Genomic DNA, 27,031 nt, shown 5'->3' on the forward strand with positions numbered 1-27,031 from the left:
TGTTCTTGCCTGCCCTACAGGTTGAACTAATTCGAAGAGATTATGTAGCCAATGGCGGCTGGGAGACATTCTTGTCCTATGAGGATCCTGCACAAGATATCTTGATTGGTCTGCTGCGCTTGAGGAAGTGCTCGGAAGAGTCCTTCAGGCCAGAGCTGAAGGGAGGAGTTTCCATTGTCCGAGAACTGCATGTATATGGCAGCGTGGTTCCCATTAGCAGCCGAGATCCTTCAAAATTTCAGCATCAGGTACTCTATTTAAAGTTTATAATTTCCTTAACTTGGTGCCAAAGTTTATGGGAAGAAATGTTTGTCTCATGTTCATTTGCAATGCATGCTATTTTCTCTAATGTGTCATCTAGTCTGCTTGTCACTGTACTTCTCCTTCTGATTCCAAAAATGGCAAATCAAGATTGTTGACCCTGCCCTCACAATACTAGTAAATGTAAGAGTCATTGTACCATTTTCCGTCACACTGGGTTAGTTTTTTTTTATTCAAAGATCAATCAAGTTATCTTGATTAATGAAGATTGTTCATAAAATATTTTTATATTAAATGCAAGTTTATTTCGCAGTTGTTCGCTTGAGAAAGATGTTTTTACCAAACAGGAGGGCCCCTAAGGACATCCGTGGTGCCAACTACCCCTCATGTTACCTCCAGTAACTCCCACACAGCGGAATTGCAAGTAGGTCTTCGGAGGCCACGTCCCCTTTCTCCATCACTCCGCAAACCCACCTCCTGGGGCACTACTGGTTGGGGATGAAGTCCACTTTACTCCTGAGGGACCTAGGGGGGCAAGAAGCCCTCCTGGTACCTCCTGTAAGTCCTACATATCGGGATTCCTGAGAGCTTTTCGGAGGCCCTGCCCCCTTTCTCCACTTCCCTGCAAACGCGACTACTTAAAAAACATAGAAATTCACTGAAAAAACAAAGGTTACAGGGACTTTACAGTTGGGAATTAGCATTTAAAAAACCTTGGAAATTGACTGGAAAACCAAAGGTTACAGGGGCATGATAGCTAGGAAATAGATTTAAAAAATCCTTAGAAATGTACTGAAAAAAATGAAAGGTTACAGGGACGCTATAGTTAAACTGACATTTCACTTGTACAAAACCAGAGAAATTCAGCAGTTATAGTTAGCTGAGCTAACTATAACTCATGCCCCGCAAAGCACTGTTTATGCCCTCTCATATTACGTCACTCATGACATGGTCAGTAACATCACTGATGACATCTCAGATTATATCACTAATAACATCTCAAATTACATCACTGATGACTTCATCCGCACTCACATACTTACTCACTGATTCATAGAGCCACCCCGCATCAACTCACCCACACAGCCACTAACGCAACCACTAACTCACATTTACAGCCACTCATGCACCTACTCACTGACCAATAAAGCGACTCATGCATCCAGTCATACATATGTACAGACACTAGATACCCACTCATAGATCCACCATAGAGCCATTGTCAAACTCAGTCACCTATACAGATACTCACATACCTACTCACTCACCCATACAGTCACTCACACACCTACTCACTCACCCATACAGCCACTCACACATCCACTCACTCACCCATACAGTTATTCACACATGCACTCACTTACTCATAGATATACAAACACATTTACTCACTCATCTATACAGTCACTGAGGCAAGTACATACTCTCCCATACAACCTCTCACACTCACTCACCGATACAGCCACGCACACCCACTCAGTCACACACCCCATTCATGCACACGTACAGTCACTTATGTTCCTTGTCACTCACCCATACAGACATTTATGTACCTGCTCAGTCACTCATTCAGCCACTCCTGAACTCTCATTCACCATTTGCAGCCACTGACACACCTGCACCCTCACCCATACAGCCACTCATTCATCCTCTCATTCACAATTGCACCCACGTAAACACCAACCCACTCACCCATACAGATACTCTCACAGCCACTCCCTTACTCATACACCCACTGACACACCCAGTCTCTCATATACCCACTCGCTGCTTTATACACCACTTACACACCCACTCACCCACCCATATCAAAGCTCCCACAGCCACTTACTATAGTATATATGTTTAGCACCTAGTACGTTTTAGATATCATCAGTGATGTCCTTTGAGATGTCATGTATGATGTCACTGACCATGCATGAGTGATGTAATATATGAGTTCATAAGCAGTGCATTGCTGGCGTAAGTTATAGTTAGCTCATCTAACTATAACTGCTGCATTTCTCTAGTTTTGAGCAAGTGAAATGTCAGTTTAACTATAATGTCCCTGCAACCTTTGGCTTTTTCAGTATATATATATGGGGAAAATAAAACACACTATCGCACACCTTTTTGTCCCAGTGAGATTCCAATTAAAGGCTGCTATGACTGTAAAACGGATTTTGCAGTCTATGTTCTGACGTGCACCTGTGGACTACATTACATCGGTAGTACTAAAGCCCAGGTGCACGTCAGAATCTTGCAACATCTAATATTGCGTACTGATCCTTCCTATCCTGTAGCACGCCATTTTGCGGCAAAACATAATAAAGATCTTAACTGTTTGAGATATTTTGTGATAAGATCAGTATTGCCCTTACGTAGAGGAGGCAACAGAGAGTTGTTATTGCGACAACTCGAAACACGTTTCATATTAGAGTTTGACAGTAAATGGCCGAATGGCCTTAACAATACTGAAGACTTTTACAACTTCTTGTAAAACACTAGGAACTCTTTTATTGCATATAATATGAATCAACTTGCCCCTCTTCTGGTACCAGCCTTATGGTATTATCTGTTGGTCAATTTCTGTTAGGCATATTGCTCAACTTGTAATGAGTAGTCAGGTTCCCTGTTGCTCACTATAACATGCTATAAGGGTCAGTTATACTCTCTCTCATGGACTTCATGAATTGATAGATAGTCAGGTTCCCTGTTATCTATCAGGGTTTACTAATACCTATGACTAAATGCACTTTATCATGTACATCAATATGAATTGATTGCATATTTATGTGTCATTTTTCTATATTGCGCCGTCCTTTTCACCATTTTAAGGTCAATGGTTTTTTCATCCTTCCCTCTATTTATATCACATTTTTATCACTATTTAACTTTTATATACACTGTCTGTTATGTTCTTTTAGGATAATAACATTATGAAATCAATGTTTTTAGAAATGCATTTTTAGAACGAAAAATAGTCCCTGATTTTATGATGGGTAATGATTGTTTTTTCTTAGTGCATTCTTTGATATTTTATAACATGTATTTCATTGTCTTCTTGAATATACAGCTTGCACTTTATCTCTAGCCTCTTTGCACACTGGGCATGGTTGTCCTAGCTTTTTTTGGGTTGTTATGTAGTACAGTTCCGTTAGGCCCTATATCTGTTGACAGGATTCAACTTTATTCTGACATGATGTCTATACATGTTAGTACAATGATTTACGCTATCTCTTGATGATATGTTTGATATGGTCAAAACATTCAATGTTTACATGATTTACTGGATTTAACCAGTTATGATATCAATTTTTGGAATTTATTCAGAGATTTGACTGTTGTGTATAAATTTTTATACTATGTATACATTGCGCATTTATGCCGAATATGTTATGTTTACAGAAACACCTGCCTTGTTTTGAACTTTTACTGAGATAGTTTGTTTTCCCTTTTTATGGTGGTCACATGACCTGTAGGGAGGAGGGCTGTAGGCGGGGCACTTTAGCACTTTAAAAGCACTGTGAATATCACTAATGCCTTGCATGTGAACAAGGGCTGCAAAGCCCGAAACGCGTACATACATATCCACATTATTGCACATACAAATAGTAACACATACTCATTCACCTATACAGTCCCTGACAGAAGCATGTACTCATCCATATAGCCTCTCTCACATCCACACACTCAGGCAAACAGTCACTCATATACCCAGCCTTTCACATACCCAGTTACTCACTCATACTGACACAAGCATTCAATCACCAACACACCCATACAGACACTCACTACCCCATACAGGCTCTAACTCATCCATATAGGCAGCATACACCTCCTCACCCACACACAAAGACACCCAGGCAGGCATACAGATAGTCAACCAATCAATCACCCATATTGCCATTCACTTTCTCACACACTCAAACACCCATTTAGACATCAACTGACAGACAGATACATTCACATACCAGTCACTCATCCATACATTCACTGAGACACCTACTCACTCACTTATACAGTCAGTCTCGCACTCTCTCAGTCATCCAAACAGGTGTGAAGACCGCATATTCATGTCTTCCCGTACTTGAACGACTGGCTCATCAAAGCCAGTTCTTACCCAAGGTGTCTCCAGGCCACTCAAATAACACTGCAATTGCTGCAAAAACTTGGGTTCACAGTGAATGTGTAAAAGTCCCATCTCCAACCCTCCAACATACAAACGTATTTGGGAGCCACTCTGGATACTCAAAAAGCTCTAGCCTGTCCCAATGCAGCCAGGATCTGCAATATTCAGGCTCTAATCTCCCAGTTTCAACCCAACCAATCACTACCAGCTCGGGTATACATGCAACTGCTAGGAAGGATGGCGTCGTGCACGACTTCATATGTGTCCCCTTCAAGAATGCTTAGCACGTCAGTGGAATCATTCTCGGGGTCAATTAACAGATCTAGTGTTGGTGGACGGCCGCACCCATCGCTCTCTGCAGTGGTGGAATCCACAAAACTTAACCAAAGGTCGGCCCTTCATCGACCCAGTTCCATAGACAGTGCTAACAGCAGACTCATCGCTCATTAGTTAGGGAGCTCATCTCCAAACTCACGCAGTTCAAGGTTTGTGCACCTAGAAGCAAAATCAACTTCACATAAATCATCTGGAGCTGCTAGCAGTATTTTTAGCACTCAAAGCCTCCCAGACTCATCTTGCAGGCAAAGCTGTCTTAGTCCGCACCAACAACATGACAGCCATGTATTACCTACAAAAACAGGGGGGACACACTCTCCCAAACTGTCACACCTTGCTCAAGTCATTTGAAAGTGGGCCATACGTCACAATATTTATCTCCTGGCAGAACACCTTCCAGGAGGAAACAATCAACTTGCAGGCCTCCTCAGCAGGCAGAGACAACAGATTAACGAATGGGAACTTCACCCTCAAGTTCTCCAATTCTTTCAGATTCTTTCAGAGCCATGGAGACGTAAGAAACCCAGATCCCAAAGAACTCAACCTAGCAATCTGGCTCCTAAAATCATAGAGTTTGGTTATCTTCACCTTCCACCAGACTGTATGAACTTCATTAAAGAGGCCAGAAGGCCTTCTACAAGGGCTTGCTACGCAGCTAAATGGAAGCGGTTTGTTATATATTGTAATAACAACCATATCAACTTGTTAGATGCTTCCAGTTGGACTTGGCCCTGCTTGCAGGGTCATCCCGAACTTTTTCGCCGTTCCCCTCCTAGCCTTGTTACTATATGTTTGTGATGAAATGCAGCGCAATGGTGTGCATAGGTTTATTTACGCTGTTTAAAAATGTCACTTTTAAAATGTCACCTTGTTTGGCGTGCTTTGTGTCTGCCTGTCTGAGGTCGGTTGCCGGTCTAGTTGTCTGTCGCTCCGCCCCCAGCTCTTGGCGGGAAGTCTGGCAGACAGGGTGCTCTACACCTCCCCCAAAACCAGTTGGGACAGGATTACCAGAGGGCCTTCTAGAAGGTTCTAGCCCTTTCTGGTAGGTGGGGTGAGGGGTGTATATGTAGGGGGGCTGTGCCTCCATGTGACAGACTGTGCGTGGACTTTGCTTGAGAGGGGACACCCTGCCAGGAGGTACCGCCGCAAGGGCCTGTGTGCTGGCCCCTGTGCCCATATGTACTCCTCTACTGTCCACAGGGCTAGTGAGAGACTCTGCTGGAGTGGAGACTGCTGCACTGGCAGGATTGTCACTGTGATGGAGGATGACTGATCCTAGGAACTGCTGCTTCAGGTTTGGTGAGCTGCCCTACAGCCTGCTGATATCGCCCTGCATTTACTGTCTGCTGGCCCCGAGTGCCCAGTGAGCGCTACATGTAAAGTGCTCAGGGAAGAGGGGCGCTGCAACTTTATTTTTGTGGGACTTAGCGCTACAACCTTATTCCTACACAAGGAGAGCACTACATGTGGAGTGCCAGGAGAAGAGGAGCGCTATAATTTGCTGGCCTGTACTTTAAGGAGAAGAGAAGCGCTATATGGCTGTTTCAAAAGAGTAGTGTAGCGCTGTTTTGTGTCCCTGAAGCTCCAACTGGGACCTAGCGACTTGTGAGCGCTGTATTCAAGTGGCCAGTGAAGGAGCATGGCCTGCAGTGCTGAGGCTGCGACGTGACTTGAGGGGTTCCCCCCTGTGCTCATGAAATTGGCGGAATCCCACCCCGCATTTATGCGCCCTGCTGGATATTTGAACTGAGCGGGTGCCCACCCCACATGCTGCCAGGGAGAGCAGCAGATTTACAAAAAAACCGCAGGAGCCTACCCTGCGCTACTGATGTGTGGCTGGAGCCCACCCCGCACTTGAGGATTGCCGCCAGAATCACCTCCGCGACCCAAGCCCAGGACAAGAATGTAAGACATTGTTCTGCATCCTGTCCATCAACTGTGTTTTTTGCAATTTTCACGAAGGAGTGGGCTGGGTATGCTCAGACGTGAGTCCCAGGCTCTCCACATCACTGGAGTCAAGCTATCCAAGCTGAAGAAGGCTGATAGCCAGAAACCGGTCCTTGGATGCTTGATTCCGGTCTAGGAAAGACATGGCTTGGTAGTTCGGGCTGGACTGTTCCCATGATGCACAGGGTCAAGGCTGATTTGCATAAAGCCATTGTCTGACCTAGGATGGTGTGGAGTGCAAAAAAAACGATGGATTTAGGCCCAGATCTTTGTACTGGGGTGAATGTAAGACATTGTTCTGCATTCTGTCCATCACCTGTATTTTTTGCAATTTTCACCCCGAGTGGGCTGGGTATGCTCAGACGTGAGTCCCAGGCTCTCCACATCACTGGAATCCAGCTATCCAGGCTGAAGAAGGCTGATAGCCAGAAACCGGTCCTTGGATGCTTGATTCCGGTCTAGGAAAGACATGGCTTGGTAGTTCGGGCTGGACTGTTCCCATGAGACACAGGGTCAAGGCTGATTTGCATATAGCCATTGTCTGACCTAGGGTGGTGTGGAGTGCAAAAAAACGATGGATTTAGGCCCAGATCTTTGTACTGGGGTGAATGTAAGACATTGTTCTGCATTCTGTCCATCTGCTGTGTTTTTTGCAATTTTCACCCCGAGTGGGCTGGGTATGCTCAGACGTGAGTCCCAGGCTCTCCACATCACTGGAATCAAGCTATCCAGGCTGAAGAAGGCTGATAGCCAGAAACCGGTCCTTGGATGCTTGATTCCGGTCTAGGAAAGTCATGGCTTGGTAGTTCGGGCTGGACTGTTCCCATGAGGCACAGGGTCAAGGCTGATTTGCATATAGCCATTGTCTGACCTATGGTGGTGTGGAGTGCAAAAAAACAATGGATTTAGGCCCATATCTTTGTACTGAGGTGAATGTAAGACATTGTTCTGCATTCTGTCCATCAACTGTTTTTTGCAGGACAAGAAAGAAGCAGCCGTGCTGCCCGCGGCGACCCGGAAGGAGACTGGAGCCTACCCCGTATTGCTGACCTTCGCTGGTGCCCACCCTGCGCTGTGTCACCGTTAAACAGAAGGCGGGAGCCTACCCCGCACTTCGTGGACAGAGAGACGAGCACCGGAGAACAGAGAACGGAAGACAAGTGCCCGCGTAACACGGTTGGCGGGGTCTGCCAGTCAAGTCAAGTCAAGTCAGAGAATTTATATAGCGCACTACATACCCAGAGGGTTTCAAGGCGCTTAAGGGGGGGTGGGGGATTACTTGTCAAATATCCACGTTTTAAGTTGCTTTCTGAATGTTAGGTGGTTCTGGGTAAGGCGAAGGTAAGTGGGAAGTGAGCTCCAGGTTTTAGCTGCCAGGTAGGAGAAGGATCTGCCTCCCATGGTGGTCTTGTTGATGCGAGGTACAGTGGCAAGGGCTTGGTTGGAGGATCGAAGCTGGCGGGAGGGGGTGTAGAAGGACATTCGTGTGTTGAGGCATTCTGGTCCGATTTCGTAGAGTGCTTTGTGTGCGTGGGTTAGGAGCCGGAAAGTGATCCTCTTATTGACGGGAAGCCAGTGGAGGTTTTTCAGGTGACCAGAGATATGTTCTTTACGCAGGATGTCTAATATGAGTCTGGCTGAGGCGTTTTGGATTCGTTGGAGTTTTTTCTGGATTTTAGCGGTGGTCCCGGCGTAGAGGGTGTTTCCGTAGTCCAGTCGGCTCGTGACCAGAGCGTGGGTGACCGTTTTCCTAGTTTCGGTGGGGATCCAACGAAATGTTTTTTTGAGCATGCGGAGAATGTTGAAGCAGGATGAGGAGACGGCGTTGACCTGTCTGTTCATTGAAAGTGAGGAATCCAGGATGACGCCCAGGTTCCGTGCGTGGTCTGTCGGGATGGGTGCTTTTCCAAGGGCTTCTGGCCACCAAGAGTCGTCCCATGCGGAGGGGGAGGTACCTAAGATGAGGACTTCTGTTTTGTCTGAGTTCAGTTTCAGACGGCTGTGTTTCATCCATTCGGCTACTTCTTTCATTCCTTCGTGTAGGTTCGTTTTGGCGGTGCTAGGGTCATTGGTGAGTGATAGGATCAGTTGAGTGTCATCCGCGTAGGAGATGATGTTGAGGTTGTGTTGGCGGGCGATGGCCGCGAGGGGGCTCATGTATACGTTGAAAAGGGTGGGGCTGAGTGAAGATTCTTGTGGTACGCCGCAGATGACTTCAGTGGCCTCTGACTTGAATAGTGGAAGGCGGACTCTCTGGGTTCTTCCGGTGAGGAACGAGGTGATCCATTCCAGTGCTTTTCCTTGGATTCCGATGTTTCTGAGGCGCTGTAGAAGGGTGCTATGGCAGACTGTGTCGAAGGCTGCGGAGAGGTCGAGCAGGATGAGGGCGACTGTGTCTCCATTGTCCAGTAGAGTTCGAATGTCGTCTGTTGCTGCGATGAGGGCGGTCTCAGTGCTGTGTTTTGCTCGGAAGCCGGACTGTGAGGAGTCGAGGGATTTGTTGGCTTCGAGGAAGGCGGCGAGCTGGTTGTTGACAGCTTTCTCGATGACTTTGGCCGGGAAAGGAAGGAGCGAGATGGGGCGGTAATTTTTGAGTTCGGTGGGGTCCGCTGTGGGTTTTTTCAGAAGGGCGGTGAGTTCAGCGTGTTTCCAGCTTTCTGGGAAGGTGGCGGATTTGAAGGAGCAGTTGATGACGTCTCGGAGGTGCGGTGCTATGATGGAGTCTGCTTTGTTGAAGATGTGGTGAGGGCAAGGGTCTGTGGGGGATCCTGAGTGGATGGAGTTCATCAGGCGGATGGTGTTCTCAGTGGAGATAGGGTTCCAGTCATTAAGGGTGTTCGAGGGGGATGAAGGTCCAGCAGATGGTTGGGAGGGTTGGTCTCCGGGTTGGTTGTCGAAGCTGTTGTGGATGTCTGCAATTTTGTTGTGGAAGAATGAGGCTAGGGAGTCGCAGAGTGCTTGAGAGGGGGTGATGTCGTTAGAGTTGGCCGAGGGATTGGTAAATTCCTTGACGATGTTGAAAAGTTCCTTGCTGTTGTGGGCGTTGTTATCTAGTCGTTCCTTGAAGGCGGTTTTCTTGGCCTTTCGGATCAGTTGGTGGTGTATGCGGGTGGCGTTTTTGAAGGCGTCCTTGGTGCTGGTGGTTGGGTCTTTTTTCCAGGCCTTCTCAAGGGAGCGGCAGAGTTTCTTGGATTTCTTAAGATCATCGTTGAACCAAGAGGCCTTCTTGCTGCCAAGTTTGCTTTGTCGTTTTTTCAGTGGTGCTAGGATGTCGGCGCTGTTGGATAACCATAGGGAGAGGTTGGTGGCGGCTTGGTCGGAGTTTGAGGAGTGGGCTGGGGGGTTTAGAAGAAGCGATGAGGAGATCTGGTCGATGGTGATTTTGTTCCAGTTTCTTTGCAGAGTTGGTTGGGGGTGGATGTTGGGTTTGGGCTTGTTGTAGGTAAAGTGAACGCAGCTGTGGTCAGTCCAGAGGAGAGCCGTAGTGTGGCTGAAGGAGACATGATTGCTGGAGGTGAAGATAGGGTCGAGAGTGTGACCCGCGATGTGGGTGGGGGAAGTGACCAGTTGTTTAAGTCCGAGGTTGGCGAGGTTGTCCAGAAGGGTGGTGGAGTTGCGGTCGTTGTTCTTTTCAAGGTGAAAGTTGAGGTCTCCCAGGAGGATGTAATCTTTGGAGGGGAGTGCGTGTGGAGTGATGAAGTCCGTGATGTCCTCACCAAATTGTGTGCGGGGTCCTGGTGGTCTGTAGAGGAGGGTGCCTCTGAGTGTGGTCTTGGGGTCGATGTGGATCTGGAAGTGAAGGTGTTCAGAGTTGGTGAGATTGATGTCAGAGCTGGTTGAGATGTGGATGGATTTCTTATGGACGATAGCGATTCCTCCTCCTGTGTGGCCGGTACGGTCCTTGCGTATGATCTTATAATCTTCTGGGATGGCAATGGTGATGTCTGGGGCGGAGGAGGCGTTCATCCATGTTTCCGTAAGGAAGGCGACGTCCGGAGAGATGGTGTCTAGTAGATTCCATAGGTCAATGGCGTGCCTGTGGACCGATCGGGTGTTGAGCAAGATGCATTGTAGGTGGTTGGGGTCGGGAATCTGAGGTGTGATCGTAGCGGAGTTGTTGACGGTGCCGATGAATTTGCAGGAGTAACATGAGAAAGGTCCATGGGTGTGTCCAGGAGCGGCTTGGACGCAGTTGGGGGGACGGCCGGGGTTAAGGGCTAGGAGGGTGGTGGCGTCGTACGTAAGGCGGGGGGGCTGGGCAATGCGAGGGCCAGGGGGTTTGGCGCTGGGCGCGGTCCAGGCGCAGACGGGCTTACCTTTGGCGCACCTTCGGCGCGGATTGGGCGCGAACGCTGCGCGTAAACGCTGCGCGCGGGAACAGCTGTCATATATGGAAAGTGGAGGGGGAGGGGCGAGGGCGGCTCAGCTGGGAGGCGGGGCGGGTTTACAATGAGCACAACAACAAACAAAATGGCAGCGGAGCGCTGGGGGATAACGCGCTAACACAGACAAAGTTACACTGGCAGAATATAATGCAAATCAAAACAGAGCTAAAGCGGCGAGTTTAAATGCAGCAATGCGAAAAGCGGCAAGCGAGGCAGATTGCAGGCAATAATAGCGAGGAAGCGCTGCGCAACGATACCAGTCACAGGGGAGCGACCACTCGGCTCGAGAGCTGAGAGCGAGTCACAGCGCTTAGTGGAAATGTAGCGCTGGAAGAGAACCATCCGGAGCCGGTGGGCTCTCCACTGAAGTCCCGGGTCCCAGGAGGGGGCCCGGGTGAAGTCTGGGGAGGTGCTGGCATTGGAGGGGCTCCCCGTGAGCAGAGGAGACCATATCGTTGTTGCGTCCAGAAGAGGGACGCATGCCTGAACAGAAACTTGTGGGCCTCATTGGTGCACTGCGGCCATGTTGGGCAAAGTTTCCTGTTAGAGTCCCAGAGGGGGCTCCCCAGGCGCGATGGCACCCTGGGATACTCTGGCCGATAATATTCTTCTGTGGTGCCCTGCATTACAGGGGATGATAAGCATGATATGCTAAGTACTATTAATGTGTGCCAGGGTTGGTTATGTCATGAGGGTGCTTAATGCTAATATGATTATGCCTTTTACATTTCTATGCCTATTTGGATGACTAATGTGATTCATGCCTATTGGAAGTATTGCCTCTATGCTAAATGTGTTCTTATGCCCCATTTTCGCATGTTTTATGCCCCACGCTCAGGATGTGCGCCTAATGTTATGTAGGAGCTGTTTTATACTTCATACCTGCTGCATTCATGCTAATGATATTGCATTTACACCTCTGATTCATGCCTGCTGAGGCCTAATATTATTGTGTTGGTACCTGATAATGTGGCTCATGCCAAGCTACTATGAGTAGGTCTCATGTGATGCAGAAGAGATTTATCTGTTACGACTAATGGGTTCATGCCAACCAGATGCCACAGTCTAATGTGTTTATATGCATAAAGGTACTGTAAATGTAAATTGTAAATGTAAATTGATACTACTCACCCGCAAGGGTCTCAAGGCGCTTGTACGAATACCGCTGTGGAACCCATCCTGGCTTTCCCTGTGAGGCGTCCACTCCTGGGCACCCCCAAGGTGGAGGCCAGGCATCCTTAGCGTTGTGGGGGCCGTTGTGGAGATGTTATGTTATGTTATGTTAGGGGGGTACTTTTAGAGCGCACTGACACCGTGAGTTTCCTGGCGCTGATTGGGAAATCAGTGGGATAGCAGATAGAAATTAGCCGGATTGGGGGAAAAGCCAAGTTTTAAGAGATTTACGGAAAAGAATAAGAGAGTTAGCAGATTTAAGAGACAGGGGAAAGGAATTCCAGAGTGTGGGGGCAAGATGTGAGAAACTCCGACCTCCCATCCTCGCAAGTTTGAAAGAAGGAGTGGCAAGGAGATGAAGATGGGAAGATCTGAGATTGCGAGTGGGGCGATATGGAGTGATGAGGGATTTCAGGAACCTAGGAGAGGGGCCGGTCAGGGATTTAAATACTATGCAGCCGATCTTGAAGGCTGCCCTGAGATTGACCGGGAGCCAGTGCAGTTTGGCAAGAAGAGGCTTGGCCGACTGCCATTTAGGAATCCTGAAGACCAGCCGTGCCGCTTGGTTCTGAGTGATCTGCAGCCTGTAAAGCAGAGTTTTTGGCAGACCATGATATAGAGAGTTGGAAAAGTCCAAGCGGGAAAGGACCAGGGCCATGGTGACTTGAAGCAGAACTTCGGGGGACAGGAGATAAGCAACCTTCCTAATCCTGCGAAGCTGATGCATACAGGAGGAGACCACCGCCCCCACCTGGGCTTTGAGTGAGAGTTCGGAGTCAATAATAACTCCCAAACTCTTTACAGACGCCACAGGGGCGGGAGGGGGGCCAAGCCCTGAGGGCCAGAAGTGGGGACCCCAATGGATGGAGCTCTTGCCTGGAAGAAGGAGCTCCGTCTTTCCAGGATTTAGTTTGAGCTGATTTTGACTCATCCAGAGGAGGATGTGGGACATGACAGCATGAAAGTTAGAAACAGCAGAGGGGGTAGAAAGAGGAAAGATGAGTTGTAGGTCGTCAGCGTAGTTAAAGACGGTGACGTCCCACTGCCTCAGAGAAAGAAGAAGAGGGCGAAGATAAAGATTGAAAAGAAGGGGGGACAGAGAGGAGATTGAGCAAGCTATTGCCCAGAGTTGCAGAGTGGGACTCCATGATTGGAGTAGGCACCAAGGCGAGAATTATCAGGTCCGTGGAATTTTTGAGCCCAAGACCCGTCGAGGGGGGGAATTGAACCCTGGTCCCAGGCTAGACTTCTGCATCAGGGTCTGCCGCTCTAACCATTGAGCCACACTTCTCCACTGTTGATCCCCTAATGTGCCCAATATGCTTGTGTGCCTAATGCCATGTGAGGATGCTTTCAGGTAGATTCATGAAAGAAAAATCTGCTCGCAAAGGGCCAGATTCTGGGAATCTGGCCCTTTGCGAGGGCAATTATTGCATTTGGGATACATCATCCCAAATGCAAAAATCGGTAATTGCGAAAACGCATATTTGCGAGGGATTGCATTTAAGGAATCTCTATTTGAGATTCCTTAAATGCAATTCATGAACCATTTAAAAATTGCACCCTTGAAATCGCTTCTTTATTTGCGATTAGCTAATTGCTAATCGCAAATAAGGAATGACTCCCCATTCATTCCTGTGGGCCTAGGCCCATAGGAATGAATGGGGAGTCATTCCTTATTTGCGATTAGCAATTAGCTAATCGCAAATAAGGAATCAGTGGGAATCGCAAATTCAATTGAGATTCCTACATGAATCCCGTTTTGCGAGTCCTTAATAGCGAATCCTTAAAATTCGCTATTAAGGACTCGCAATTCCTTACCTTGATGAATCTGGCCGTTAATGTTCCTATGCGTAATTGCTGTGCATAATGCATTTCTATTCCTATTGAGGGGTCTCATGCAAGTTGCCTAATGTCATGATGTGATGGTTTATGTTTAGGCCTAATGCCCCAGATGATGCCAAGTGGATGGTCTTACCAGTTGGTGCTGGCTGCTTTATGTTTAGTACTGAGAATTACATTTAATCTAACTGTGCTTGTGATGGTTCTGGCAGTGGCCCGATGGCCCTGCCCTGTAAATAGTCTCTCTGTAAATGACTACCTGGTGCCAGTAGGCGCAGTACTGTTACAACTGTGATTACTTTACGACGTGTTCTACGTAATACATATGCTGTTTGTTTCACCTAACCTGGTGTGGTATCTTTTTGTAATGTGCCTAGTGTGTCACCTATGATTGTGCTGCGCATATACTTTTCACAATGCCTCCGAGTTTGGCCTACCCACTCCGCACCACGCTACCCCTTTTCTAACTCTTCCATTCATAATATCATTTGTTCAATACTACACTTGCAGCAGTCAGGATTGGCTTATTCATCCATTCATTTACATCTCGCTGCAATAGCTGCATACCTTCAAAATAGACAGCATCTGTTCCTTTGTAGAGTACCTGTTATCAAAGCTTTAATGGAAGGATTCAAAAGACTTATTCCACCAAGACTTGCACCTGGTCCAGTGTGGAATCTTAACAATTCCACAAAGTGGTTCTTCGCACTAACCTCAAGTATCTGCCTTTCACATCAATCAATCTGTTGAGTTACCTGTGTTCTCAACCAGATTCAGTAGCCGAACGAACTCTACGCACTTTGGATGTTAGAAGAGCATTATTATATTACATAGAAAGAATAAAACCATTTCGTAAAACAAAACAACTCTTTATGGCTTTTGCTCCACCACACAAAGGCAATCCTATATCTAATTCTGGTATTACTCGGTGGATTGTCAAATGTATTCAAACATGTTATGCTAAAGCGAAAAGAACTTTACCAATACCCCCTATCAATCAATCAATCAGTGACACTTATAAAGCGCGCTACATACCCGTGGGGTCTCAAGGCGCTGGGGGGGGGGGGAGCCGCTACTGCTCGAACAGCCAGGTCTTCAGCTTCTTCCTGAAGGAGAGGTGGTCTTGGGTCAGGCGCAGGTCGGTCGGGAGGGAGTTCCAGGTCTTGGCGGCCAGGTGGGAGAAGGACCTTCCTCCTGTAGTCGCTCTTCGGATGCGGGGGACGGCGGCGAGGGCGTGGTTGGCTGATCGGAGGTGGCGTTTGGGAGCGTAGAAGTTGACTCGGCTGTTGAGGTAGCTCGGGCCTTGGTCGTGTAGGGCTTTGTGTGCGTGGGTGAGGAGGCGGAAGGTGATTCTTTTGTTGACGGGGAGCCAGTGAAGGTCTCGCAGATGTCCGGAGATGTGGCTGGTTCGTGGGATGTCGAGGATGAGTCTGGCTGAGGCGTTCTGGATCCGCTGGAGTCTCTTCTGGAGCTTGGCGGTGGTCCCGGCGTAGAGGGCGTTGCCGTAGTCCAGTCGGCTGGTGACGAGGGCCTGGGTGACGGTCTTCCTGGTCTCGGTGGGGATCCACCAGAAGATCTTCCGTAGCATGCGTAGGATGTTGAAGCATGCCGAGGAGACGTTGTTGACTTGCCTGGTCATGGAGAGGGAGGAGTCAAGGATGAAGCCCAGGTTGCGTGCATGGTCTGTCGGTTTGGGTGCGGTGCCCAGGGCGGGAGGCCACCAGGAGTCGTCCCAGGCGGAGGGAGAGGAGCCCAGGATGAGGACCTCCGTCTTGTCCGAGTTCAGTTTCAGGCGGCTGGTCGTCATCCACTCGGCTACCTCTTTCATCCCTTCGTGCAGGTTGGCTCTGGCGGCGGCGGGGTCGTTGGTCAGGGAGAGGATCAGCTGGGTGTCGTCGGCGTAGGAGATTATGCTGAGGTTGTGTTTGCGTACGATGGCCGCGAGGGGGCTCATGTAGACGTTGAAGAGGGTGGGGCTCAGAGATGATCCTTGGGGGACGCCGCAGATGACTTCGGTGGCCTCTGACTTGTACGGTGGTAGGCGGACTCTCTGTGTTCTCCCGTCGAGGAAGGAGGTGATCCACTCCAGCGCCTTGTCCTGGATTCCGACGTTGCTGAGGCGCCGTACAAGGGTGCGGTGGCAGACCGTGTCGAATGCCGCGGAGAGGTCTAGGAGGATGAGGGCCGCTGTTTCTCCATTGTCCATCAGGGCTCGGATGTCGTCGGTGGCGGCGATGAGGGCGGTCTCGGTGCTGTGGTTGGCTCGGAAGCCGGACTGTGAGGGGTCGAGGGATCCGTTCGTCTCGAGGAAAGCGGCCATCTGCTTGTTGATGGTCTTCTCGATGACTTTGGCTGGAAACGGGAGGAGCGAGATGGGGCGGTAATTCTTGAGGTCGGTGGGGTCCGCTGTTGGTTTCTTGAGTAGGGCGCTGAGTTCGGCGTGTTTCCAGCTCTCGGGGAAGATGGTGGTGTCGAGGGATGTGTTGATGATGTCTCGCAGGTGGGGTAGAGCGCATTCCACGTGCAAACTAGGGGCTACGACGGCTTTCTTAGGAAACATCCCCATAGCTGACATCTGTAAAGCTGCACATGGTCTACACCGCACACATTCACCTAGCACTATTGTGTAGATGTGTTAGTGAGACAACAAGCTAATGTAGGCCAGGCAGTACTTACAACCCTCTTTCAGACAACTGCAACAGCTACTGGTTAGTCACTGCTTTGGGAGAATACTGCTATATAGTCTATGCAAAGCATGTGATCTACAGCTCACATGGTTCGAATGGAAAACGCTACTTACCCAGTAGGCATCTGTTCTTGGCATGTAGAGCTGGCGATTCACATGTGCCCACCCACCTCCCTGGGTACCTATACCTGTTGCAGTTTCTCTCTTACTTTATATACATATGCATGGACATCTCTGTTCTACTCTCACTAACTCCATTCTCACCCTCTGTGGGGAAACAATCCAACAATGGAGCCAATGCCCATGTGCACTATCACCGAAAGGAGGAGTCACCTACCTCGTGACTGGAAAGAAAACCAACTTGCAAACATTCGGACCCAACAGGAGTATGCAAAGCATGTGATCTACAGCTCACTTGCCTCGAACCAGTAACACCTTTAAATATCTAAAAAAGCAAGTAATTCCTGAGGGGTCAGAGGTCAAGATCGACGAGATGGTATCGGGTGCAGCAAAGCTCCAAATGTGCTTCATGGCACTACAGGAGGACAACTCACTGGAGCGATGGGGGATTTTTGGTAAGCAGGCCATCATCCTGGCAAAAGGTGGTAAGACCATTGCATAGTACCAAAGAGGAGGGGTGGGGCCAAATGGGCGATGCGTCCAGGTAATTTTGCTTTAGCATAGTCTTTTAAAGGAAAAACAATGGACTCTGCTCTCCCCAGGAGAAGACAAGAAAGAGTACTCATCACAGTCACTAAAGATTGCTCTGATAGGGACCGTAGGGGAAGCCGCAATGCCCCTGAGCTCCCTACCAGTGGCCTGCTTCCAGCAGGAGCTGGCATTGCTCAGGCCCACTCGCTGACCCATACAGCCACTCACAAATCCACCCACAGACTCATACAGCCTCTCACACACCCATACAGCCATTCACACACCCACTCACCGACCAATACAGCCACTCACACACCCACTCTCAAAGGTTGCAGGTTACAGTTCGAAAATAATGTTTTTTGAAAACCTTCGAAATTCCCTAAAAAGCAAAGGTTAAAGCGACGTTATAGGTAGGAAATAACATTAAAAAACCATAGAAATTCACTGATAAAGGTTACAGGGACATTCTAGTTGGGCTCAGATTTCACATGTACAAAACCATTGAAATTCAGCAGTTATAGTTACCTTAGCTAAATATTACTTGCTCCCCTGCAGTACACTGCTTATGACCTATGATATTACATCACTCATGACATGGTCAGTGAAATCACTTATGGCATCTCAAATGACATCACTGATGATATCACACTCCCATACAACCACTCACAGATTCATACAACTCCTCACATGCCCATACAACCACTCCCGCACCCACTTACAGACCCGCACAAGCACTCACACACCCTCAAAACTACTCACACACCAACTCCCAGACCCATACAACCATTCACACACCCACTTGCACACACATGCAACCACCCATATACCCACACAACTTACACACCCACACAATTTACACACCCTTTAAACCACTCACACACCCACACAGCTACTCAGACACCTACTCACACACCCATACAACCGCACACCCATACTACCACTCACATACTCAAACTACCACCCACACAATCATACAACCCTTCACACACCCACTCACACAATCATACAACCCTTCACACACCCACTCACACACCTATAGAACCACTCACATACCCAGAAAACCAGTGACAAACAAAGTCACAGTCCCATACAGCCTCAAACCCACTTGCAGACTCATACAGTCACTCACTCACTCACCCACAAACCAGACCCATACGGCCACTCACTCACCCACTTACAAACCTATTCAACCACTCACAAACCTATTCAACCACTCACACACCCATACAGCCACTCAAAAACCAACTCCCACAGTTACTCAGACACACCTTCTCATAGACCTATGCAGCCACTCACACACCCACACCCATATTACCACTCACACGCCCATACAACCACTCACACGCCCATACAACCACTCACACACTACCACTCACACACCCATACTACCACTCACACACCCATACCACCACCCACACACCCATACAACCACTCACACAACCATACAACCACTCACACACTCTGAAACCCACTCACAAACCCATTCACAGACCCATACAGCCACTCGCATACCCACTAAAATACTTATACAGCCACCCACTGACCGATCCTTACAGCCACTCACACACTGATACAGGCAGTCGCACAGCCACTCAGATGACATATAGCCTGTTAAATGTTTTATTCTCTAGGTTCTTGGGCTCCACAAATCAGTCAATCCTTCATCTCTTGCAGTATGTAGCTGCAGAACCCCTTCAGTGTAATATGTCACGTTATACTTTATGGTTCACTTTGCATTGTGTACTATACACATATTAACATTTGCACAGCAGGGGAGGAGCTTCGCGGGCAACCAAGATGGCCGCGTAAGCTCAGAGCTCCGAAGACCCTCCGATCCTCCGTATTGATCCTGCTAACTATCCTGTCCCACGGCGGTGGGAATCAGTTGCGGTGCCGATGCTGATGCGGCGCCCGTTCTCAGATTGAAGATCCGAGCTTCCTGTACCGAGTTACACCGTCGGGAAGCCTGGTGACGACGACGCCATAACGGCCTGGCATTGTTGGGACGGCGACGGAGCTCCCGTGCAGTGGCATTTCGAGTGGGGACGAACTGCTTTGCTAAGGTCTGGCGACCATACTGCTCTTACTGGAGGCTCTACGTCCCCTTGAGACGGTGAAGGTGTTTGTTGGCTTCGACCGTGTGGGGGTGGCATTGTTTGCTTTACCCCTTCTAGGATCGTACGATCCCCGTCGCCCATCATGGCGGGCAGAGGAGACCCAGACAAAGGGAAGCCTCCGAGGGTCAGCAGGAAACCCTCCCTCTCGCAGCCCACCATCCCTGAAAGATTTTCTCTCTCCAAAGGTTCACCAGGTGCCTCGGGCCGTACCAGAGACCCGCAACGGGACGTGTCCCTGGAAGATACTGAACCCACCCTCCGGGACGTGATGGGAGCCATTGCGGGAGTGAAGGCCGAAATGCATAAACAGCATGAAGTGATGTCCAACAAGGTTGATACCCTCACGATCGAGCTCAACCTCATCAGGGCCGACCTCGGGAAGACGAATGATAGGGTCAAGTCACTCGACATCAAGACGTCGAGTCTGACTACTGATATGTCTGATGTGCAGACCGAGGTTCGGGACCTGAAGGCCGCTAATTTGATGCTTGCCCGCCGGCTTGATGATTTTGAAGTACGGGCACGGCGCCAGAACGTCCGCATTACAGGTGTGCCGGAGGGTGCGGAGGAGGACGCTGCCGATTTGTTTGTGGAGGAACTGGTGGTGAAGCACTTGGCGCCCGGAGGCCTGAGTAAGTTCTTCTCGGTGGAGAGAGCTCATAGACTGCCTGGTGGCCAACCGAAGTCGGGTGCGTCCCTGCGCCCTATCATTGCCAGACTGTTTAACTACAGAGACCGAGACGCGATCCTACAAGCGTCGAGAAGTGGCGGTCCGTTGAGATTTCTGAACGCTGACGTGAATTTCTTCCCCAACTTCACTCAGGCTGTACAGAAGCGCCGGCAAAGTTTCATGGGAGTCAAACGGAGACTGAGAGAGATGGGGCTGCGATATTCCATGCTCTATCCAGCGAAACTTCGAATAGAACATGGTGCTCGGACGCTGTTCTTTGACTTGCCGGATGCTGCTGGAGACTGGCTGGACACTTTGCCTCAGCGTCGGACTAATCCCGAGGATCTGTCTGAAGAGGCGTCGGGCGGTCCAGGTTCCCAGGATTGAACTTTACCACGTTGGTCTTCTTTCTGCGGAGGGCTCTGCATATGCCATCGTTCACTGACTTTTGTTTTCTTTTTCTATTTCTCCTGTTTTCTTAAATCTGGAGGGTAACGGGGGGTGATAGCATGTCTCCTTTCTCCTCTGGGGCTTTTTGTAGGTTAGTTTTTACGGGGCGACAGGCACACTGCTAGTTGGGGGGGCTTTTAGTCTAATACAAGGGTGCAGGGTGGGGGGTGGTTGGTTTGTGTGTTTTTCTTTTGCTTTTCTTCTTTTACCTTTCTCATGGCGAGGCTATTATTGTTTTGATTACACCGTCGCGGTGGCTGCTTTCTGGGGGGATGGTTGGGACGGGGCATCTTCGATGATGGGGGTAAGACTTTAAATGTGCTTAGTTGGAACGTGAATGGGTTGAGGGATCGTATTAAACGTGGTGTTGTATTACAAATGTTCAAACGTTGTGTGCCCGATGTTATCCTCCTGCAAGAGACTCATCTCGTTGGCAACACTTGCCAGGCTCTGAACAGAAAGGGGTTCAAAATGGTGGCCCATTCCGATTCTCCTCGGGATCCCGGGGGGCTGGGATAATGGTGCGCATGTCTCTTCCCCTGGAGGTGGAGTCCATAGTGATTGATGATAGGGGCCGCTATGTTGCTGTGGTGAGCAGATGGGAGGGATGCACCCTGGTTTTGGTTTCTGTTTATGTCCCCCCGGGTTTGCAGACGACTACCTTTCAAGATCTCGGAGGCGCCATTTTGGGCCTCCCGGAGGGTTTGTTAATACTGGGTGGGGATTTTAACTCTGTGGTTTCGGGCACCCTAGATCGTTTTCCGTCCAGAGATCTGCGCTGTGCACAAGCATGGCTCCCGGACTTCATGAGCACTATGGGCTTTATCGACTGTTGGCGGCTTTTACATCCTGCTCAACGGCAGTACACTTTCCACTCGGGAGCACACGGCAGCCTTTCTAGAATTGATTACATTTTGACTCCGGCGGTTCAGGCATCGACCGTCTCTGGGGCTCGCCTTATGGCCAGAGGTATATCGGATCACTCTCCAGTTTGGGTATCCTTTGACTTTGGTATCGCGGCGGCAACCAGGGTGGCGCCGGTCAATCCTTGGTACTTCCGCAACCCCAGGACTCGAGACCTCCTTGCTAAAGCTATCGACCTATACTTCACTGAGAACGTAGGTACGGTAACGTCGGCCCTTTCCCTCTGGGAGGCCTTTAAGACTGTCCTGAGAGGAGAAGCTTTCTCCTTGATAGCCGAGGTGCGCAGACGAAGGGATGAGGACATGGTGCGGTTGGAGTCGGATATTTCAGGTTTGAACTCCCAGTTGGCGCTGGGACCGACACCCGAACTGTTACACGCTCTCTCCCTGAAGCAGTCGGAGTATAGAGCCACTGCCACTGATGCTGCCAAGGCGATGGGCAGGGAACAGCAAGGGAGGATATACGATGCCGGGGACAAGGCAGGCAAGCTCCTTGCCTGGTTAGATAAGAAGGAGCTGGCTTCCCGTGTGGTACCTGAAATTTTGGGCGACGACGGACTGGATGTTACTGACCCCAACGCTATCGCCTCGGCTTTTGCCGACTACTTTGACACGGTTTACACATCAGTCTCCGCCCTGACTGAATCGGACTCGGCCTCTTTTTTGGAGGGGGTTGAGTTCCCTTGCCTGTCGGATACCGAGCGTGAAGACATGGACCGGGGCATTACGGCGGATGAGGTAGCGTTAGCAATACGGTCCTTGCGCTCCGGTAAAGTTCCCGGTCCCAATGGTCTCCCGGTGGAGCTGTACAAGATCAAAGCAGACACTATCGCGGTGCCCCTGAGGAGTATGTTCTTGGAAGCCCGAGAGGTTGGTGAACTCCCACTGGATCAACGCCTGGCCACCATTGTGGTCATCCATAAGGAGGGGAAGCCTAGAGACCTTTGTAGGTCATATCGCCCTATTTCTTTGCTGAATGCCGAGCCCAAAATCCTGGCTAAGTTGCTGGCCAATCGGCTTGTGGGTGTGATTGCGGACTTGGTCCATCCAGACCAGTCCGGTTTCATACCTCACCGTAATACTGCCCTTAATCTTAGAAGGCTTCACGCTGTCATGGCGCGGGCACACTTGCTCCGTGAGCCAACTGTCCTGGCCTCATTGGACGCGACGATGGCGTTTGACTCTCTTGAATGGAACTACCTCTGGGCGGTGCTGTCCAAGTTTGGGTTCGGCCCTGACTTCATCAGTTGGGTCCGGCTTCTCTACTCCTCCCCGTTGGCCAACATAACGGTCAATGGCCGCATGTCTGCTTCCTTCGCTTTGCGCAGGGGTACTAGACAGGGCTGTCCGCTATCACCGCTCCTTTTCGCCCTTGCGCTGGAGCTGCTTGCTGCCTGGATCCGCACTCACCCTGATATTTGTGGGATCAAGTGGTCACCGGGATTTGAAGATCGCGTTTCGCTGTACGCGGACGATATTCTGCTTTACCTTACCTCCCCCTGTCGGTCTTTGATTGTGGTGTTTGATGCACTGGGTACCTTTGGTGGATACTCGGGCCTGGTTATTAACTGGTCCAAGTCCACCTCTATGTGCTTCGCGGAGACACTCCACGTCTCCCTAGGGGCTGTGCGATACAGGTCTCGCAGCAGGGCTTCAAGTACCTGGGCATCTATATTTCAACGGATGCCCGGGCACGTTACGCTAATAACTTGCTCCCTCCTCTAGCGCGCCTTCGGTGTGACGTAGAGGGTTGGAAAAAATTGCCGCTGTCCCTGTTGGGCCGAGCGGCATTGTTCAAAATGATGTCCCTGCTGAGATTTTTGTATGCGCTTCAAAACACGCAAGACCCAGTCCCTTCCAAATACTTCAGGGAGATTGAAGGATTGCAGCGTACCCTTTTGTGGGAAGGAAGGCCGCGCATTGCCGTAGTTAAGTTGACCATTCCATGGTACGACGGCGGTATTGCCCTGCCCGATGTACGCCGGTACTACTGGGCCTCTCAATTGGCGGCTCTTAATCATGACTTTTACGGACTGCTCTACAGGCTGAATTCCAACTGGGGGCCACGGAATACTTTAGATATGCGCAGTTGAGGCATGCCCTTACGTCCACCCTGCCTGTTGGTGAAAAAGTTCCCGAGTCATCCCCGCTGGAAGACAGGGTGCTGGACGGCCATATGCCGGACAGCGCCATCTCCCTGACTTACAAAACAAGCATTAGAAATGCAATAGGTCTCGCAGCATTAGAGTTAGTGCTTTTAGAATTGTTTATGGGTTTTTTTGTAAATCTTTAGCATGAGGTTGAGGGTGAGTGAGGGTGAGGGGTTGAGGGTGAGTGAGGGTGAGGCTGAGGTGGTGAGGGTGAGTGAGGGTGAGTGAGGGGTTGAGGGTGAGGGGTTGAGGGTGAGTGAGGGTGAGGGGTTGAGGGTGGGTGAGGGGTTGAGGGTGAGTGAGGTGAGGGATTGAGGGTGAGTGAGGGTGAGTGAGGGTGAGTGAGGGTGAGTGAGTGTGAGTGAGGGTGAGTGAGGGTGAGTGTGGGTGAGGGTGAGGGGTTGAGGGTGAGTGAGGGTGAGGGGTTGAGGGTGAGTGAGGGTGAGTGAGGGTGAGGGGTTGAGGGTGAGTGAGGGTGAGTTAGGGTGAGGGGTTGAGGGTGGGTGAGGGTGAGTGAGGGTGAGGGGTTGAGGGTGGGTGAGGGTGAGTGAGGATGAGTGAGAGTGAGGGTGAGTGAGGGTGAGTGAGGGTGAGGGTGAGGGTGAGTGATGGTGAGGGTGAGTGAGGGTGAGTGAGGGTGAGGGTGAGTGAGGGTGAGTGGTTGAGGGTGAGTGAGGGTGAGTGAGGGTGAGTGAGGGTGAGGGTGAGTGAGGGTGAGTGCGGGTGAGGGTGAGTGCGGGTGAGTGAGGGTGAGGTGTTGAGGGTGAGTGAGGGTGAGGGTGAGTGAGGGTGAGGGGTTGAGGGTGAGTGGTTGAGGGTGAGTGAGGGTGAGGCCGAGGTGTTGAGGGTGAGGGTGAGTGAGGGTGAGTGAGGGGTTGAGGGTGAGGGGTTGAGGGTGAGTGAGGGTGAGGGGTTGAGGGTGGGTGAGGGGTTGAGGGTGAGTGAGGGTGAGGGGTTGAGGGTGAGTGAGGGTGAGGCTGAGTGAGGGTGAGTGAGGGTGAGGGTGAGTGAGGGTGAGTGAGGGTGAGGGTGAGTGAGGGTGAGTGGGGGTGAGTGTGGGTGAGGGTGAGGGGTTGAGGGTGAGTGAGGGTGAGGGGTTGAGGGTGAGTGAGGGTGAGGGGTTGAGGGTGAGTGAGGGTGAGTTAGGGTGAGGGGTTGAGGGTGGGTGAGGGTGAGTGAGGGTGAGGGGTTGAGGGTGGGTGAGGGTGAGTGAGGATGAGTGAGAGTGAGGGTGTTGTGTAGACTAAAGTTGACCTTGTGTCTCCAACGCTGGACACAGTTTTTACAGATGGGCGTTTCTAACAGCGGTAATTTTTTTAACTAAAATGCACATTTCTGCCGAGTGCCCGCAAAGTCCAGATGTCCTTCGTATGCCCTTGAGGGGATTAACGTCCTCCTGCCAGAATACACTTCCTCTGGTGGGTTTCCATGGTTACCCTCATTACCTGCCTGCTGAAGAGGAGCCCTTGGTTCCAATTGAGCTTTTTAACTCCATATCAGGGGTGGGCGGTTCCTTTCACCACAACCTTGATGCCGCGAGGAGACCAAGGCAAAAAAAATAAAATAACAACCCTTGCTCACAGCCAAGCAAGCAGATGTCGCAAACACAGTCTGTATTCTGTCAACAGCCATTAACGCTTCGAAAGCCACCCGGGCCTGGCTGCAATCAGTGGGCCCAGGGCGGCCTGCGCCACTGCAATGAAGAGAGGATGTGTGTATTATTGTTCAAAATTATCCCCACGGCGCGGCCGCCTGGGAGCTCGGAGCACAGATTGCTGGTGGCGGAGCACGAGCCTGTCCTGTACACAGTCACAGCTTTCACCAGGATGACGTCTATGTGGCCAGAGAATAACAGGAAGTGACCAAATCGTGCATGTGCTGGTGGGACCAGCCACAAACACAGCCATTATCAGCGTTCTCCAACATTCCTGGCTGTCTGCGGGTCTCGGCCTGATACTAGACCAATCCAAAATGGCGTGCGCCTGTATCCCAATTTCAACACAGTAGCGGGCGCACTGAATTTGTGAGCGGCCTATATCCTGTGCCAACGCGACTGTCACTGATCAAGGTAAACTTGGCTCTCATGCACTGTGACTCTTAAGGAAACTGAGCTCAGAGCTCATGTCACTTTGATACACGCTGAGAGCACGAACAAAGAGGGAAGACATGTAAAGAGACACACGGCAGGCAGGCAGGGGAGGAGAGTAGGAGGAGGAGGGGGGAGGAGAGTAGGGGAGGCACGGCCTAGCGGCAGGCAGGCAGGGGAGGAGAGGAGGAGGGGGGAGGAGAGTAGGGGAGGCACGGCCTAGCGGCCGTGCAATCAAGTAGTGAGGGGGCGGAGCTGGGGGAGGCTGCGAGAGAGAGTAGGCAAGGCTAGCGGCAGGCAGGCAGGGGAGGAGAGGAGGAGGGGGGAGGAGAGTAGGGGAGGCACGGCCTAGCGGCCGTGCAATCAAGTAGTGAGGGGGCGGAGCTGGGGGAGGCTGTGAGAGAGAGTAGGCGGCTGGGGGCATGTGCACGCGCATTTAAGCTCAATGCGCATGCGCATTGAGCTTAAATTTCTCGTGCACTGCAAGGAATCGCCACGATTCCTTGCAGTGTGGATAAAGAGCGGATAAGTGCCAATACTCTCGCCTTGCTCGATGCGCATGCGCATCGACAGGCGAGACCTAAAACTAATCAATGTTCGGACGGACCTGCTGGTGAAAGTGCAAGATCAATGGATGAATGATGGGATTGAGATGGATGATGAGGACTGGCAGTCTGCGGTATCCTCCCTTAAGGAAGTAGCAATTTCGGCCAGACTGCGCTTGGTTCAGCTGAAAGTGCTTCATAGGGTGTATGTCACTGGCCCCAGGTTGATTCATATGGGGCTTTCCCAGGACGGCCTTTGTAGGAGAGGATGCGGTGCGCAGGCCACTTTTATGCATACCATTTGGGAGTGCCATGTCATAGCCTCCTACTGGGAACGGGTGCATGCGGTTATGCGTGTTGTGACTGGTGTGGATTTGCCTGCGGAAGCTAGACGTTGCTTGTTGAATGTATGGGGTCCGACTGACTACAATAATGCTCTCAAACCCGCTGGGTCACATTGGGGAACATGGTGGCCAAGAGGGACATTGCTCAGAAATGGGGTGCTCCAACCCCCCCCCCCCCTCTGTGAGTCTTTGGAAAACCAACATGGGTTGGTGCATGCTCCGGGAGAAAACTGTCTACCTAGCTCGGGGTAAGCCAAGATGTGGGGGATGGTCTGGGGAGCCTGGAATGCGTATAGAGGCAAAATTTGTGTGCCCCCGGAAGTAGTCCGACTGGAGGTTCGTCTCTCACCTTAG

General features: G+C 50.4%; 1 protein-coding gene across 1 annotated transcript in view; it reads left to right on the forward strand.

Moving 5' to 3' along the window:
- Positions 1-27,031, forward strand: part of ELP3 (elongator acetyltransferase complex subunit 3) — an 805,914-nt gene that overhangs the window by 553,743 nt on the left and 225,140 nt on the right. Inside the window, exon 13 of the mRNA XM_086928018.1 lies at positions 21-248. Within this exon, the coding sequence (XP_086784144.1) occupies positions 21-248 (228 nt within the window). The remainder of the gene's footprint in view (positions 1-20; positions 249-27,031) is intronic.

Source organism: Lissotriton vulgaris, chromosome 6 (assembly GCF_964263255.1).
Source record: "Lissotriton vulgaris chromosome 6, aLisVul1.2, whole genome shotgun sequence".
Taxonomy (NCBI): domain Eukaryota; kingdom Metazoa; phylum Chordata; class Amphibia; order Caudata; family Salamandridae; genus Lissotriton; species Lissotriton vulgaris.